General features: G+C 30.8%; 4 protein-coding genes and 1 long non-coding RNA gene across 5 annotated transcripts in view; 2 read left to right on the top strand and 3 right to left on the bottom strand.

Annotated features, from left to right (window-relative positions):
* LOC108754421 (GTP-binding protein RAD) overlaps positions 1-765 on the top strand; it is a 21,822-nt gene extending 21,057 nt beyond the window's left edge. Inside the window, exon 8 of the mRNA XM_018496680.1 lies at positions 101-765. Within this exon, the coding sequence (XP_018352182.1) occupies positions 101-336 (236 nt within the window). The 3' untranslated portion in view covers positions 337-765. The remainder of the gene's footprint in view (positions 1-100) is intronic.
* Positions 766-3,416: 2,651 nt separating this feature from the next.
* LOC108754574 lies at positions 3,417-5,466 on the bottom strand. Its single transcript, XR_001939721.1, has 3 exons — positions 5,257-5,466; positions 4,835-5,099; positions 3,417-4,552 (listed from the first exon to the last, which is right to left on the bottom strand). It is a non-coding gene; the product is annotated as an uncharacterized LOC108754574 (long non-coding RNA).
* On the top strand, positions 4,881-7,420 carry LOC108754573 (mitochondrial pyruvate carrier 2-like). Its single transcript, XM_018496999.1, is given in 5 exon segments — positions 4,881-5,051; positions 6,037-6,146; positions 6,549-6,690; positions 7,098-7,259; positions 7,349-7,420. Coding segments are annotated over 4 exon segments (522 nt in total). The 5' UTR covers positions 4,881-4,899; the 3' UTR covers positions 7,216-7,259; positions 7,349-7,420.
* On the bottom strand, positions 7,268-10,074 carry LOC108754572 (peptidylprolyl isomerase domain and WD repeat-containing protein 1). The gene is made up of 8 exons (XM_018496997.1): positions 9,870-10,074; positions 9,439-9,541; positions 9,164-9,360; positions 8,887-9,080; positions 8,464-8,801; positions 8,188-8,377; positions 7,543-8,118; positions 7,268-7,451 (listed from the first exon to the last, which is right to left on the bottom strand). Exons 1-8 carry the CDS (start codon positions 9,961-9,963, stop codon positions 7,308-7,310), a joined length of 1,836 nt encoding a protein of 611 aa, XP_018352499.1. The 5' UTR covers positions 9,964-10,074; the 3' UTR covers positions 7,268-7,307.
* Positions 10,075-15,091: 5,017 nt separating this feature from the next.
* Positions 15,092-18,501, bottom strand: part of LOC108754379 (leucine-rich repeat-containing G-protein coupled receptor 5-like) — a gene marked incomplete at its 5' end in the record, with an annotated part of 6,354 nt that continues 2,944 nt past the window's right edge. Inside the window, one exon of the mRNA XM_018496632.1 lies at positions 15,092-16,573. Within this exon, the coding sequence (XP_018352134.1) occupies positions 15,092-16,573 (1,482 nt within the window). The remainder of the gene's footprint in view (positions 16,574-18,501) is intronic.

The raw sequence follows: 18,501 nt of genomic DNA, 5'->3' as shown, positions 1-18,501 counted from the left end.
TACAGCATGTAAAATCATTTTATTCTAAATTTTGAAATTGTTTAAAGTTTGAAATTTTAATTAGTCGTATGACATTTGAGTTCACTATTGCTGTCGACAGTTGGCCGCCGTTTGGCGAACAGTTGCGGTTGCAAATTTATCGAGACGTCCTCGGGTCTGGCTCATCACGTAGACGAGCTCTTGGTCGGAATTCTGGCACAGATCAAGCTGAATCCGCAGCGTAGCCGAGATCAGGCAACTAGGCGCCGTCGTAGCAAACACCGTAGGCGGATTTTGAAGCACCTGCTTGGCTTCAAGAGGAAAACTAAGAGCTGCGAGAACCTATTCGTTCTCTAACGTTCTCTTCGCACACGGTATACTCCGTATACGGCGGAGAGAGAGAAGTGATTTCATCAGATATCGATCGTCCGAGTATGTCGCTCTTCGGTCCGCGAATACGTGTACTATCTGTGCAAATGTATGAGGATCGTGCGACGTAGGCGAAAAAAACGTATCTCTGATATAGAAGTGGTTACGCAGCGAATCGGTAACGCGAAGCGCGAAGAATATTGAGCGGATTCGCAGAATGCTTGGCACAAAATTGGAATTCAAAGAAATTCGTGTCTACAACACGTAGAGATGTTGCTAGTAGCGCACGAAAGAGACTAGACCTCAGGGCTTTTGTATTCGTGCGCAAGAAAATAAAGGATCGGTCGTTCTTTTCAACCTGAAGCTTTTTCGTCGAAATGCAACGCAGTTTTGCCGCTCTAGTTGGCATATAATTCAAACGAGGTGGATCCGAATGAGTATAATTCTTTTTCAGTGCATGTCCCAGTTGAAAAAAAATGATATCTCTGATGAATGTTGAGTCAATAAGGCTCAATTTAAAAGGAATTATTCAAATTTTAATAAAAAAAAATATTGTAGTAAATGTTATAAAATATAAAAAATTATTTTCGTAGTCAAGTTTTTGGATTCAACTGTGAAAGATTTGAGTGGTTTGATATACAATGTACAGTGTTATCTTCACTCAAATACGATTCTGATAATATCAATTTCTTATAATGTTTATTATATATATGTATATATAAATAATATTTTCTTGTATCTTAATGACAGAAGAATCTAACGATGTTGGATGGTACTAGTGGATACAGATTAATTTGAAAATTTTTGGGTTTTACTACATAATTTTTACCAACGTGATAAATATTTGTTTTACATGATAAATATTTGAATAAAATTTTGACTCCAAAAACATCCTGATATAAATTTTTAATATAGAAACCTTAAAAGTTAATTAAATGAATTTACGTTTCTCTTTTCAAAAAGTCACATTGATAAGGATTTGATAAAGGTTAACTGTGCGGTGAAAAAATGCAATTTGTAACGAATTTTTTCCTTTTCTATGAAGGACGGAATATAAAGTATATTTTGACGTTAAAAATGTATTTATTTATATAATTTTTTGAAAAACTAAAACAATAACAATAAATCGATTTGTTTATATCTTTTCTATAAATATATAATGTTTATTGTTGCGAAACTCTGTATTTTAAATTGTGTAAAATATAATAACTGTAGGATTGATTTGTTACAAAATACAAATATTTTTTTTTTGATGCAATATTTTTTTTAATTTATAATTTTAATTTTTCATAAGTATTGCGACTTTTGAAAAGAAGAATTAGTTTTAGAGAAAGGTCATAATTTCATTGAAATGTCAAAACGTTAAAATGTGCCAAATCTCGATAGATAGTATAAAATTTGAGTTTTGTGCTTCAGATTAAATTTCTGGGAGTTATACACGAGCATGGTCCTTTGTGAAACGCAGTTTCACGACAGTTAATTTCATATGAAAGATAAGGAATGAAAAATTTTCTGATTTCGCAGTCTTTTAGATATGAGATTGTGTAAATAAATACATACAATCTCAAACACGTATGTAAAATACATTTTTAATGTCAAAATATTGTATTTTTAATTCCACCTATCCTCAAAATGCATTTTCTCACCAAGCAATCTGGTTTCGCCCTTTAGAGCGAAACATGCACATACGTATGTATGCGTAAGCAATATAAGTCACAATTTTATGAGAGAGCTGCGACGTTGCGTCGCATTTCTATTCACGCCGCGCATATAAAGAATGACTGTTATTATATATTCCGTTTCAAATGGGTCTTTTTGTGACTCATCATAGCGAATACGATGTTATGATTTATCACGAGGCCTGAATAAAATAAGAGCTCAGCGCGATGTAATATCAGAAATAAAGTCATCGATAACGAGACAGGACATGTGATAAAACATTACATTTACGAGATGCAAATGTAATACTGTGCATCTAATATATAAGCTCACGCAAACAGACGAATGTAATTTACGATAATGTGGCTTTGAGACGTAAAATTAGTTTTGGCGTTTCAGAAAAAAAATTCTGCAAAGATCTCCCAATATTTCACGTCGTATTTGTGCTATGTGTGTGTATGCTAACGGTCTACTTGAAATATTACTGTAAGCTCATCATTTCTCTGAATTATAAATAAGCCAACAATGTAGTCAATAATGTAGATTGTGAATGTTTATAAGGCAGCATGGTAGTAATGATAATAATAATAATTACTTAATAATATCAGCTAGTAACGGGAAAGTCAATCGCTTTGCTACCTCCACGTCGAAAAAACATCAATTTGTATTTAATTAATATTTTAACTGTCTCCCGCGGTAAAAATTCACAATATATAAGGGGGAACACCACCCTTGAAGTTTGAAAAAAATCGAAATTTTTTTACTTAAATTTATAGTTCATATTGTTAAGAATAATATTTCAATAGTTTTAAATCGATATAATCAATAATTAGAGCCAATATCTTGCATCTCCTCGTCGCTGAGTTTACTCCAAGAGGATATTTCGCAGCAGAGCTCCATAGATAAAAGGAAACTCAAATTTTCAAAGAAATAGGTTTTGACAGATAGATATTGCCACTTGTAAAATGTATGGCGCAGGCATTGCAGACTAAAGATACAATTCCGATTTTATAAGCTGAAAACTTTAAACGCGTTTTTCTCAAAACGAGGTTTACATGATGTACACGATAACTTTTACAATTCTTAATCGGTTCACTTGAAAAATTTGCACAGATTACTCTCAGATATTTAATCTAGAAAAGTACGTAAGATTTTTGCGATATATTGAAAATTTTTTTTATTATTAACATTTAAAAACGAAATTTTTTGATCAAAAATGTTACTTTTTTTAAACATTTACCATTTTTGCAAAAATAAATATTTTGAAATAATCCTACGTATTTCTCTAGCTTTAAGTATGTAAATATAAAAATTTTTGGATTTTTGTTTCATATAAAAATGTGTAGAAAATTCCGTGTACACCGCATATGCATTATGCACTCGCCATTTTGTGTGATAAAAATTAAAAAAACAAATTTTTTGTACTCGTCTATTCTCAAGAAAATTCATATAGTAAAGCCCTTAAAAACAATTTTTAATTGACTTTAGTTTACTGCAAAAAATTGCTAAAATTAGATATCATTTAATTTTAAGTCTCAAAGATTCCAGTTAGAAATAATAATGGGATCAACATCGAATCGATGTCGATTTGATGCTTTCGACGTCGAACCGACATCGATTTCTGACTGGAGTGGTGTTCCCCCTTAATAGATCAAAGATACAACACAGTAGCAGATGAAAATCATTTGATCAAAAGAATCAAGACATATGGGAATTCATAACAGCACTTTTCTGAAAAAAAAAGAAAAAAAAAAGAAATAGTTTCGCTGAAATCTGTGATGATTGAAATCTTTGATCGCGAATTGTCTGAACTTAAAGGAGAGCGCATATGCTAAAATGTAATCAGTATAAAGATACGTTCGCCAACGTCGGAATCCTCGAGCGATACAGAAATATAGATGATATCCTGTTGTGTTGGTGGGAACAAAATAAACACACAATCGACCAAGCAAAGTAATCTCGTAGGCAAAATAGCCTCGGTTATTTGCTATCGATATTTAAGCTATGATAGATGCGCGTGAGATACGAATATGATTCTGTCTGTATCATAATGGTGTTTATTCATCATTGATATTGTTTATAAGAACGGCAGTGACACTTTTATTTAGAACATATCGTGCAATCCCGTGAAATATGCGGCTATCGATATTATTCTATAGATATATCTGTTTTCTGCTAAACTAGTGTAAACTACACTTTTAAAAATTAAAGTGAGATAGGAATATGTTTGATATTTGTCGAAAACGAGAAAAAAAGTTCTAGTGCAGTCTAGTGCAGGAACAGAAAACAGACCATATGATGTCGTGGACCACCGTTGTGGGGTTGCATTGATCTCGCTTTTCCGAAAAGAGAAAAAGATATCCGATATTTTGATTAGATTCTGCCGATCATATACGTACAGATTTTTCGTTAAAATCAAGCAAAATATGAATGTTTTATATGGATTTATAATAAATTTCCTTCCTTTATTTCAGCCATGAAAGGGTTTCCTTTTTTATCTTTATACTCGTCGTTGCTTATCCCAAAATGACAAATAGTGCATAAGCTAAAATAAATATTATACAATGTCTTAACATATTGATTATATCTTTCATAAATATCATATAATCTTGAAATATTTCCAGAAAGTCAAATATGTTTTTTTTCGTAATTTACTTTTTTATGTCGAAAATATTACAGACTCTATTAATATTTAAATCTTAAATGTTTTAAGGCAAAAAGGAAATAAATTATGAAAAAGAAAATGTGTTTGGCTTTCTGAATTTTTCATGAAATTGGATGTCATTTATATGTAAAAGACGTGGCAATCAATGAGTTAATTTTATACATTTTCTTTATTTTCTGAAGTTTCTTAAGCTTAAGTTTCTTTCTATTTGCTTGAATAACACGGTAATGGAATGCAAGGATGGCAAGGATTGCAGTAAGGTGTCAGAAGTGACAACTGAGGGCAACAAGGTCCAGGTATTATCGGACAACATTGAGGTGGTGGGATGCAAGGTGGCCTCCTAGGTGGACTTTTGCAAGGAATTTCTTCAATTCTCGGGGGCAAAATTATGCTGCACGACGGTGGCGATGGAATGCTTGGGCTTGTGCTATAAATGTTCATCATATTTTAAATGTGTATCATATTTTAAAACTAGAACAGTTAATAACTGCCAGAAACTAAACGTTAATTATTTCTCTTCTACCAGACATGATAATTTTGATCGTTGAAATTCATTGGAATTTTCTAAATTAATTTGCACGTACCAACTGTCAATAGTACATATCAGATACTTTAGCTCTTCCATATCGTTCCAGCACAGTCCCGATTTCTTCTTGCAAGATAAATCTTTTATGTGTACCGACATTTTATTTTATCTCAGTTTTATTCCTGTTATTTTTAAAATTTATTTAAATTTAATTGTACTGTATTTCATTTTTTTAACATTGCAGGCCAAATCTTCGTGACAGATAATTTTGTCGACATGAAATTGCAGTTTAATAAAAAAAATTATATATACTGATACGATGATGTAGTGGACTATATCATTGCTGCAAGAATTATGCAACTAATTCTACATACGGAAATAATAAATAAATAATAAAATATTAATATATTTATTCCGCTGCTTTCGGATACCTCGCTGCCTTTTTCTTTTAAATGTGTTTTTAAGTTCTTTCATTGTTGCTTCTTCATGAATTCTTATTTACAAAATAGGTTATTATGATTATAATATAATAAAAATATAGAATGTATGTGTAAAATATCTCGCCAACTATTTCAAAAATTAAAAATTAAGAAAGTGATTTGCACATTAATGTTAGCCGACAGTTCTTAGATTCTTTCACGAATAATTACAACTTATAAATACATGGACAATTAAAATATTTGGTACTCAGTGTATGTTAATACTGAATGAAGTCATTATCGAAATTGTATGAAATATATTATAGCTATTATTTATATCTTTTTTTACAGGCTATATTATGAAGATTTCATATAATTTTTACATTATATAAAATATATTTATTCAATTTGGCAAAATAATTTTACACGAAAGAAATTATGGCAGCACCCAGTGCTTATAAGAGATTAATGTTAAAAATCGCTTCGGTCCTCCCCGAGAAAGTTCGCCCCGCATTTTTGCATCCTGCAGGTATGGTCTGTTCAATTAAATTTTTCTGAGAAAGAGATTACGCCTAAATTTATAAAAAAATAAAGACGCTCGCACGGAATGCAAGAGATCCGAATTCGACTCCCGGATGAGGCAAAATTTTTTGCAATATGTTTATTAGTTTTTTTTAAATTAAATTTGGGAAATTTAGGGGGATTATTAATATTTCAAATTGATTGCGTTGAAAGTCCGACAACCATATCACGTAATTATAATTTCTGAAATTAATTCATTTAAATGAATATATTATAACAGTTCAACATCTTAACATTCAGACCGTAGTGGCGCTCCGTATTTAAAGTAATGTATCTAACATAAACGGTCTTATTTCTAATCTTATTATTGTTTATCAAAAAATGTTACGAAAAAAAATCAAATTGTCAGGTCCGACAACCGTATTCTTTTGGGCGCCAACGTTTAAATGGGGTCTGGTTATAGCGGGTATAGGAGATATTAATCGACCTGTAGATACGATTTCTCTCAGCCAAACTGCGAGTCTTATGATTACAGGTGCAATTTGGTCTAGGTATATAAATATCTTTTATTTGAGATTTTATGATTTGTTATAGAAACTTGAAAATAACGAAGCGCCTTCCGAGTGTTAAAATGTTGAACTACTATATAATATACAATCATTTAAATTGAATTAATTTTCAGAAATAAATTGCGAGCCGATGAGCCAAATCTTAAAATGGGAAATTTTGGGGGAATTATTTGTTTCAGATTGATTGTGTGAATCCGATAATCTCATCGGCTCGCAATTTATTTCTGAAAATTAATTCAATTTAAATGATTGTATATTATATAATAGTTCAACATCTTAACACTCGGACCGGTAAGGCGCTTCGTTATTTTCAAGTTTTAATAAAAACGGTCTCGTTTCCAATCATATTATTATAGAAAATTAATTAATCTGAATTTGCACAATTCTAGATATTCACTGGTCATCATACCAAAGAATTATAATTTGTTGAGCGTCAATTTATTCGTTTCTGCCACGGGAGCATATAACTTCATCAGAGGAGCATTATATCAAATGGCGCAAAAGTAAATGGACATCATAAATATGCAGATCATGAAATTAAGAAGAAAAATGTATTGATACATTTTATACTAATGTTTTTTGATTTTTATTATATAAAATTATTTAACAGTCACGCTAACTATTCGTATGTCGTCGTAAGGCTTATCAGTTTTAGGATTTGTTTTTACCTGGCTGATATTCTGAACGACTTCCATTCCTTTGTGAACTCGGCCAAACACGGTATGCTTATTATCTAACCAGGGCTAAAAAAACAAACAAGATATTTAAATAAAATCTGAAGCACATATATAATCAATTTTTGAGAAACTTTGTTAAAAAAAAATTTGTACTCACTGTCGGTGTCAATGTAATAAAAAACTGGCTACCGTTCGTATTTGGCCCTGCGTTTGCCATACTCAAAGTATATGGTCTGTCATGCTTCAAGTTTGGCTTGAATTCATCGTCGAATTCGCCTCCCCATATGCTCTCACCACCGGTACCAGTCCCAGTTGGATCGCCCGTTTGTATCATGAAACCCTTGATAACTCTATGAAATATGTGACCATTAAAGTAACCATTCTTCGCATGAACGCAGAAATTCTCCACTGTCTTGGGGACATCCTTGCTGAAGAGATTCAAGTGGATATCGCCGAGCGCCGTATGGATTATCGCCGTATCATATATCTTTTGCATGTTTGTGGCCTCCGTGGAAGATATGATATCCTCCTTAGAAGGTTTCTCGTTGAAGACATCGCGGTCGCATTCCTGACTCTTTGTGTCTTCCGGCTCTCGTCTCGTGAACATATAGAATCGATTTTTTTTGTGAGCCGTGCAAAACAACGTTGGATCCGGTCGATTCATTTCCATTGTGGGATTCTCGGAAGCCTCCATCTCGACAGTTAATGCGGCAGTAGTCTTCCTCGCTTTTCCCTATTTTGAATTACATATTTGTTATATCTGTTGCTTATGACTAGTGCTTTAACGATAAGATTTTTATACCTGGAATAATGCTAGCCGCATTGGTCGTATATTCTCTGGTTTTCCCATGATTTTAATACAACGATTTGTGTAAAGATTCACCATTTTGACACCTAACATGGTGGGATACAGAATAATATAACCAGACTCATCAAAAATAATATTTCCCAAATTTGTTTCGGTTTTATCCAGTTCTCTCTCGACTGCCATTCTATGATAATAATAAAAATTAAAGAAATAATTATTGAAAAATTGGAATCAATATAACTTCGAATACACAAAATGCAAACATCTCACCTACGTCCAAATTCCATGTTTGGAAGTTGCTGTACAGTTTGCTGTAATTCGCTAAATCTCTGCAATGTTTCGTCAAATATTCTGTATAATTTGCCCGTCCGGAAATTGAAGATTCTAACTTTTCTGTCTCCACTGAGGGACGCAAACCGTTTACCGTCAGGTGATATCGCTAAACCGCACGGATAAGTCTTATTTTTGGCAAACTCAAACAGATCAGTGTCCAATTTTGATTCAAATGATACACACTTGGGAAATTTATATTCCATTTTTGGACCTGTCCAGTACTCCAATATTCCAGCTCTATCGACGGAAATGCATGTTTCATATACATGATTATACTGCAAAAGAAAGAAACATTATTCTCTCTTCTTATTTTAACATTGATATTCCTTTTCATTGATTTTCTATTATAGCTTGACTTACTTTCATTATGACAACTGGTTTAGTATGCAGTTTTTCAAATACGTGTAAAGGCGTACTTGATCCCTGACCATCATAAATATATATCTTATTTGATTCTTGTGAAGACACTGCTACAGCAGCTATAGCATCGCCAGCTGAATAAACCCATTCAGTGCAAAGTGGCACAAAGTCCAATTTTATCATGTTTATCATATCTTAAATAATATACATGACAGAATAAATTAAATATGTCCTCTACATCTGAAAAGAGAGTCACCTGTAAAACTTTAATACTTACCAAAATTAATAACGTCGAATATTTTCATAGTTTTATCTATGCTGACTGAACATACATGAACACCATTGCAGCTAGCAGATATCGATTGTATTGCCATTAAGTGAGCTCGAAAGTGTTTTACGAATTCTATTAATTCTTCCTGCTTTTTCCAAAATTTTATATGTCCATCGCAGCTGGCAGTTATCATGAAATTTGACCTGTATCAATAAATATAAATTAAGATTTTTAGAAAAATAATTGTTACACATTATTATAATTATTATTACAATACTAACTTTGTTACTAAAATATGGGTAATGACATCTCTATGCATATAAGATTTTTCGTAACATTCGCAGCATGGCAAATTATCTATATAAACTTGTTCATACTCCAAGACTGTAAAATTAAAAGAAATAAAATTTCAAATGATATATATATATTTTTAAAATAAAACGTAATTTTTTTATCTCAAGAAATATTAAGCATAAAGAATAAAGATCTCAGAGACAATAGAAAAATTAAAATTTTCTCTGTGGAGCTTTATATTTTTTACTTTTATATTTTTTTATTTTTATTCATATTAAATTATTAGAAAATAATTATGTCATATATTCAACAGGAGAATAAGAAGTGAAAAAACAGGAACAGATATATAGAATTTCACTTCAGCATTTATTAAAATTATGGAAAATTAATGACAACAGTCTTAGTTAGGTTAGTTAACCTCTTTGCTTCTTTTGTGGAGCAGCTTCTGAAGGTAACGGTCCAATCCAGCCATCTTCCGTATCACTGCCTTCGTGTTCACGTTTTTCACTCATTATCACATATATGATATAATTTATTAATACGATTAATTATATTATTAGTAAATATGCAAGCACTTTCACGTCTTTCACGTCAACTAGTATTACTAACCTTTAATTCCAAAAATATTTACGTTGGTAGTGCACAGCAGTGTAAAGTATTATAGAGTGAGCTATTTTCGAGACATCGAATCGAAAGGATCAATAAAGAAACATTTCAATATTTTATTATTTATTTAATTATTCAATTATTTATTTAATTATTATGTATAGTATTTTTGTTATTTATATTTAATTATTTATATAGTATTATTTATACAGTATTATTTGAATAAATGTTTCGATTACTGCATTAATTTATTGTGATAATAAAATTATATTATTGTTATTATTATAAAATAATAATAATATATATATAAAAATATATAATCCAAATAACACACTTTATTCGAGGAATGTTTTTAGGACATAGGGATATCCTTTGAATGTTCTTTGAAACGTCTTCTTTGGAGATCCGTGTTATTGGGAAAAAAAATATAAAAAATACATATCTCTTGTGTTATAATTTAAAAATTATAGATCTTTATATATATTATCTATTTAATTAAATTCTTATAATAAATTTTCAAAAATCTTTTTAAATTTTCATAAAATGTATACAAAGAAACAGAGCAGAGGAAAAGGTGGTATTATGCTCGCAGTTATATTTTAATAACTTTGTTAATAATATATAAATTTAAAACTTGACAACTATATTCGTTAAAATGTTATTAAATCGATTCTGGATTCAAAGTTAGGAAATATTTATTACTTAGAACACTATTTTAAAAATGTGGCGACATTGCATAATAACTCGAAGAAAGACATGGATGGTAATGTGGCTTATCATAAAAATAGTCTTAAAAAATTAGTTTTGTTTAGAAAACAGTATTTGGTCACAAAATTAACAAGAAAGTAAAACATTTCAAAATGTGTAAATAAATGTATACATATACATTCACATATAATTTCTGCATATAAGATGTTCAGTATTAAAAATTTCAGTACTAAAAATAGTACACGTAATATAAACTATAGATTAACAATAGATTTATAATCGATTATCAAATAATTATTTTAATATGAAAACCTCAAAAAGAGGTGAGGATATCGATAATCAATACTCATAGAGGACCACATTAGCAAAATGCCATGCTATTGTTCAAATTTGCATAACTTAGAATATACATATACAGTCAAATAAAATGTTAAATAGCAAACAACACACTCAAAAATACATATATTCGTGTGATAATACGCTCAAGTTTAAGAAAATGAGAAAGTAGGTGTAATTAAATGCTAAAATGTACTCAGAAACATTTCAAAATACTTGAAATTAAAAATGTGTTATAATAAGTGCTGGTTATTGACTATTGGTATATTAGCGTCATGATGTAACGGCGAGCTACTGAAAAATAATACCATAAGTAATCATTAAGATTTGCTATATAATAGCGGAGATATTAAGGGAGGCCACAATATCATTAACTACAACACTACCTTATTCTCTATATATAATTATAAATATGACAATTTACAATCAATAAAATATGAATTTTTAATCATTAGGAAATATATTATTATGATTATTAATTGTGTATAAAGAAATTACAAAGCATATACAAATGTTGAGCAGAACTGCTGTTAAACCTTTCAGAAAACGAAACGAATTACAAATTACAGAGAGTACAATTCCAGAAAGATAAGCTTCTTGCTTAGTAAATAACTCAATAGTTTTAAGAAAGTAGAGGACAAGAATGATGTAAGTAATAATTGCAAGAAAGCATGATTAAAATAATAAACGCAGACTTATTACGTAGTAAATAGAGACAATTAAAAAGAATTATTATAAGAAATATTGTCAATTAAAATAAATAGAATTAAAGCGTTAATACAAACTTACAATTAGTAGCGGCAGAGCGAAACGAAGGAACTGAAGGGGAAGAGCGAATAGAAGAGGATACCATATTGTAAAATTTTGTGGCAGTATAGAAAAACGCAACTTTGAATTTGGAAGTTCGATGTCTAGAGAAGAATAAGGAATTATGATACCGTGTCAGGAGTGTCATCAGAATGGAGATCGAAGTTCAAGTACAGGAGACTACGGAGGTATCGGAGAAATGCCAGAATGAAAGAGACGAAAAACGAGACAACACAAGTGAAGAACATAACGCTGATGCATCTTGAGCCAATTGGAGCGCAAGAAATAAGGGGAGATATGATCATACTTACGTATATTAAAAAAGAATAACGAAGACATGAATTCTGAACACGCTGAACTCCGGTAAGCAATTTTTGAGACGATGTTGGTATATAGATTAAGTCGGCATAGTCGAACAAGGAAATTACAAACAGTTGGGATATTAGAAGTTTCTGTGAAGTATACGTATTGATAGGATGTGACGAAATGGATATAAAAGGCGGAGACTTAAGAAAGCTGTGCGACATTTCACCACGATATGCTCGCTAAAAATCCAGGAGGAGTCAAAATGGATTTCAAGAATTTTAACAGAAAGAGAGAGAGGGATTTGTGAGTAGTTAAGGAGAATGAAAGAAAAGAGATGGGATTTTGTAACGAGCGAAGAGAATTTAGAAGAGTTAAGATGGAACGCATTGGAGGAGGTTACTTTGCAATAGAGCAAAGATCCTAGTTTATGCAGCAGTAGAAAAAACTTCGGATATATGAAAAGAGTATAATAATACGACATCGTCAGCGTACATGAAGAATTTGGAGTTAAGTGATATGGAAGTGAGGTCAGAGGTAAATATCGTAAAGAGAAGGACCAATGATAGAACCTTGAGACACTGGAGAGGATATTGCAAAGAGAGAAAGAGGAAGGATTATAAAAGATACGTTGAGAGTAGTAAGGAAGAAACGTAAAAAATGATAGAGCGGAAGAAGATGGGAGGAAAGAAGTTTTAGGAGAAACGATTCGTGATCAACTGTATCAAAAGCTCTCGAAAAATCAAGGGCAATAAGCGAAGTTAATAATGAGTCAAATCCGCGTAACACAGTATCAGATAAATGAAGTAGCGCTCAGTAGTATTGTGAAAACTGCGAAAGCCAGACTGCCAATCAGGAATCGAATTGCATTTTCTGAAGAAGTCATTCAATTGATCGAAATAAATACACTCATTAAGCAATTTAGAAAGGAAAGGAGGAATAGAAATTGATCGAAAAGAGGAGAGTAAAGAGGGGTTACTATTTTTAGGAATTGGAACTACTATAGATTGTTTTTAAGCATAGGGAAAAGTGTTGGAGGACAAGGAATAGTTAAGAATGTGAAGGAGAGGATCAAGACATGTGGGAGACAGAGCATATGGCCAGATATGTCGAAAGGATCGACAGAAGTAAGTCTTCAGGATATTAAAAAGATAGGTGATAAAAGAATAATAGGAGTAAAAGAAAAAGAAATGACGAGATTAGAAGGAAAAGAGAGGGCCAAAAGAAATCAGGGAAAGAACTAGGAAGAGAGATGAAATAATTGTTGAGAAGAAATGGATCGAGAAGATGGTTTGGGATAGATGAAGAGGAAAGAGAAACCTGCGCCGAGAATAGAGAGATTATGCCAAAATTGACAAGGAGTTAGTGAAAAGAGATAAGGGCAGGAAAGTCCTTTTTTCGCGACGCACGCTGCAATAATGACATTTCGACAGCTCTCTATAATGAATCCAGTCGGTATCAGAACGCCTAAACTTACTTAAAAGTTCGAGATTTTAAAGCAATCATTTGTTCGAAAAATTGTTCAATAAAATCATTGATTTGCGAGATAATTGGCCATATAACTTAAAATGAAACACCCTGTATATATATATATATATATTAGGTTGTTCGGAAAGTAATTTCGTTTTTTCTTATGAAAATGAAAGACGATTTTCAATCAGACGCGTTTCAAATGATCATGAACGGTCGAATTCGATAAATTTAATCTCTCAGCGATCTCACGAGTTGTTATTCGCCGGTTTCATCAATTAATGCCTTTATTGCGTCTTCATCAGCTTCAACTGGCCTTCCAAAACGTGGTGCATCTTCAACATCAAAATTGCCGGATCGAAATTTTGCAAACCAGTTTTGGCACTGGCATTCTGTCAATACATCTTCTCCATACACATCGGATAATTTTTTCTTGCTTGAACAGCATTTTTATCTTTTCGATAGTAAAAAAGTAAAATATGCCGAAAATGCTGTTTTTCACTTTCATATTTGATAGGGCACCAACCAAAAACTACTGCGTAGAATCAATCGAACTTTTTTCACAAGCAAGCCTTGCTATATCAGCTGTCAAAATATATAATGATTATGCGGCTTAAGTGTGAAGTTGGCTGTGAAAAAATACAATAAGTCCTCTGTTGGGAAAAAACGAAATTACTTTTCGAACAACCTAATAGTATATGCATATATGGAGTTGTAACATATATTTAATATTGATTATAAATACAATTTTCGATGTTATATATTTATATGTATAAAAAAATCTTACATTTTTTTATTATTTAAAAATTTATTATTTCTAACAAATAAAGAGAACAATTTTTTATGTTTACAGTATTACAATTTTAACTTTATTAAAATTTATATCAATATCTTTATTAATACGAATTTCTCATACATGGTAAAAAACATTTCGTATGTGTATAAAACAGTCCATTTAAATTCTTGTTAAATTTTTATGTAGAAATTTTTTTGACATATTCCAGAGTTAAGTTAATTTATAATGTGATTATATATGTCATCCAAATAAATTTGTGACTATAGAATATTTTTAAATAAACTATTTAAATAATATAGTTAATTATCGACATTCAACATTTTTTAGTAGTAAAATAATACAAATTGTAAGTAAAAAATAACATACAAATATATATGTATATTTCAAAACATAAATTCTAACATAAATGATTAAAGTATGTGTTAATTTAACATATCGTAAATGTTAATTTAATTTAAAAAATGTGTTTCCACTATTGTTTATAATCTTATGTCAGTATTAATTTTTTATGTTTTTTTTTAAATAATATTTATGTTACCTTCTAACACATATTCATCTTATGTTAAATTAACACATAAAAATTTAAGCGGAACGTTTGGGACATGTGAAATATGTTACATTTCCCCACCTTCCGTATCAAGTACTTTTCGGGCCGGTTCGCTGTACAGGTAAGTTGGGTATGGCAATGTATCGTTTATGTAAGTTGTAAAATTTGAATTATTTATCAAGTCAATAGTAAGATTCTGCGGTAAATTCTCAAAATATTTAACATTCAGATATTTTAATGGATTATTCATTAAATATAATATTTTTATCGATGGCCACGTATTCGTTAGAGGCAAAGACTCCAGTGAAGTGAATTTATTTTCTCTTAAATCCAAATATTTCAAAGATACAAGGGATTCCGTCCACCCTTTCGGTAAAGAGCTTAACATATTTCTCGACAAATCTAATTCTTCTAGGACAGTAAGATGAGCAAACGCATTAACTTTGATTTCCATAATCTTATTCTCTGCCATTAATAATTTAACTAATTTTGGCATATGCGTGAAAGCATGCGAGTTTATTTTAAATATGTAGTTGTTATTAATATGTAAAGTACTAATTTCTGTTTTTATTGAAATTTCTGGAACATGCACGATTAGGTTTCTACTCAGATCAAGTGTTTTTAAATACTGCAAATTTGAAAATGTTTCCGGATGTGTCCCATATAAGTAATTTGTGGATAAGTTCAAAAAGAGCAATTCGTTATTGTCTTTGAAAGCATCTGCTGTGATAATATTAATCTTGTTTCTGTAAACAGAAAGATAGTGCAGATTCTTCAAACCAGCCATCGATAAAGACGATGTTGAATAATCGTGTTGATTGTTAATCATGTTAAAATTATTCTTATCCAAATTTAGCGCAAACAATTTCTTTCCTTTTTCGTTTAAGTTTAAACGTTCAAACAAATTGTCATGAAGATCAAGAAAGTATAAGCTGTTCGGCAATGTTCGTACAAAATTGGACCTTACCAGCTTGTTTTCGGAGAGATCCAGGATTTTTAACTTGGGGAATGGCACCCAGCTTTCAACCGAAGATATGCTACTAATCAAATCGGGATCTAAATTATATTCTACATTCTTGATACAATGTTTACTTAGAGATAAAATTTCTAAGTTAAGATATTCGCCGGTAATCTGTAGACATGATTTATGATAGCCGTCGTTGAGACCACAGATCTTTGCACCATTCATAATAAGCACTTGCAACTTATCATGACTTCCAAAGTTAAGAAGGTCACGTGAGTAGCTCCAGTTATTGTTTGAAAGAAACAATTGAGTTAAATTTGGTAATCCATCGAAGGCACCTCTATCAATTTTCTCAATACTATTGCTCGAAAGATTGAGACAGGTAATCGAAGGACTGTTGATGAAATCCCGCTTTATTTCAGAGATCGCAATGTTTGAGAAGTCTAAAGAAATATTATTACATAGAAGTTCACGCGATTTGTTCACGTAATTTTCTATGGCAAAGTGATCAACGTTTGCTATTGATAATGTAGACCAGCAAACGAAGATGATGATTGTGAAGACAAACTTTGCAATGGTCAATTTCTGTAAATATAAAAAACGTCTGTTTTAGAATTATACAGATATGTGATTTAAATATAAAATATAATAAATTAAATTAATTAAGAAAGAAAAGAAAACGTTTAACGATTAAGCTGAATCTTAAGTGCTTAAATAATTTTATATGAATTTACTATATAATTATTTAAATGGCGCGCTGAATTAATTTTCCAATCTTGAAACGCAAACCGATTGAACTACAGTAGTAATATCACAAATTAAATTGGTTAGCAATTTACTAATTTAATGCTCATCGCATCTTATAAACAATTCAACTCTCGAATGGCACACTTGTTTTCAACATCTTCGAACGGTATGGGTCATTTGTGTTCGACTCGATTTTAAGATACTTAAAGTGCTTAAAAAACTCTATAAAAATTTACACGTGTTCTTTAAGATCTCTACTAAATTATTTTGCTATGTAAATGTTGGAAAAAAATTCGGATAGCATAGGGCCAGGCGCGCAGATATATGAGAAATAAGAATGTTAGAAAGTGCAATGCAATTGGACGCGAATGATCCATGTGTGCAGTTCGAGAATTAATTATAGGCCCGGCAACTATAGTGTGGAATCATAGACCATTCCACACTCAAAATTTAGTGTGGAATTAAGCTTAGTGTGGAAATATATCAAAAGAATTCAAAAATTCAAATTAAAAATCAACTATAGACTTTTTAAAATGTGCTGACCTATATTTGTGGTGATAGTGTACAATTGTGCAGAAATTCAACTTTCTTAACAAAAATCATTTATACTAGCCATAACCGTGTGTCATTATCTGTAAGAATTGATTGATCACAGTCGAGCATTCCTTTCTTACAATTGAATGAGAGAGAAACACTCGAATATGATTAATCAATTTTTACAAATTACGGCATATAATTACGGCCAATATAAATGATCCCTTACTGACTGTTAGACAGAGCGATGTAATTCGCAATCGTAAAAAAGAGACGGCAACAAAAAATACAAAAAATAAATAAAAAATAAAAAAAAGGTCGTCATTTTGTGCTCTTCCCCCTTTCGTCAGTCAAAAATTCTACGAAATAAATTGCCCTAGTCCTGGTTAATTATGTTGGATAACATATTAAAATCGTTATATAGATTTTCTTTCTTTTCTTGTTGTACACTGAGAAACCCATTTAGTTGAATCAACCAAGGATTTGTCCATATCCAAACAAGAAATTAATTCTTGAAATATGAAACGCCTTACCGGTCCGAGTATTAAGATGTAGAACTACTATATAATATACACTCATTTAAATTGAATTAAATTTTCAGAAATAAATTGCGAGCCGATAAGATTATCGGATTCACACAATCAATTTGAAACAAATAATCCTCCAAAAATTTCCCAAATCTTAAAAAACTGTAATAAACTTATTGCGAAAAATATTGCCTCGGTCGGGAGTCGAACCCGGATCACTTGCATTCCGGTGAGCGTCCAGAAGAAATTAATTGATGCAATAAAATAATTTAGTTGAAACAAAACATTTGGTTATTGTAACATTTCACTTGTTTCTGATAAACATTGATATTTGATAAAGTTGTTCACAATAACCAAATGTTTAGCTTCTAACTAAATTATTTTATTGCATCTACCAAAGATTTGTTTGCTTATATCCAAGAGCTCATATTCAACAAGAAATTAATTGATTCAACTAAATAGATTTTTCAGTGTATATTCACATGTACAGTTTTAGAAATTATTCTTTATTTATAATATTGTTTAAATTCATTAATAAAAAATAAATATAAGACAAAATTATAATTATATTTATGCAATAAAGATAATTAATCGAAAATATAGTTACATAATTGTAGTTTTCAGTTATAGATTTTTTTTTATATAAGATATATTATTTATTATTTACTATAGTTTCTGTTAAAATTATATAAAAATGTAGCCTAC

Source organism: Trachymyrmex septentrionalis, unplaced genomic scaffold (assembly GCF_001594115.1).
Source record: "Trachymyrmex septentrionalis isolate Tsep2-gDNA-1 unplaced genomic scaffold, Tsep1.0 scaffold8, whole genome shotgun sequence".
Taxonomy (NCBI): Eukaryota; Metazoa; Arthropoda; class Insecta; order Hymenoptera; family Formicidae; genus Trachymyrmex; species Trachymyrmex septentrionalis.
This window is presented reverse-complemented; position numbering and strand designations above follow the sequence as displayed.

Bases quoted from the DNA above. Each gene is read 5' to 3' on its own strand.
- LOC108754572 (XM_018496997.1), bottom strand. From the start codon at position 9,963: ATGAGTGAAAAACGTGAACACGAAGGCAGTGATACGGAAGATGGCTGG. The intron at 9,081-9,163 runs GTAAGTATTAAA...ATATTATTTAAG, and splicing joins ATTCGACGTTATTAATTTTG to ATATGATAAACATGATAAAA. The intron at 8,119-8,187 runs GTATAAAAATCT...AATTCAAAATAG, and splicing joins TGCGGCTAGCATTATTCCAG to GGAAAAGCGAGGAAGACTAC.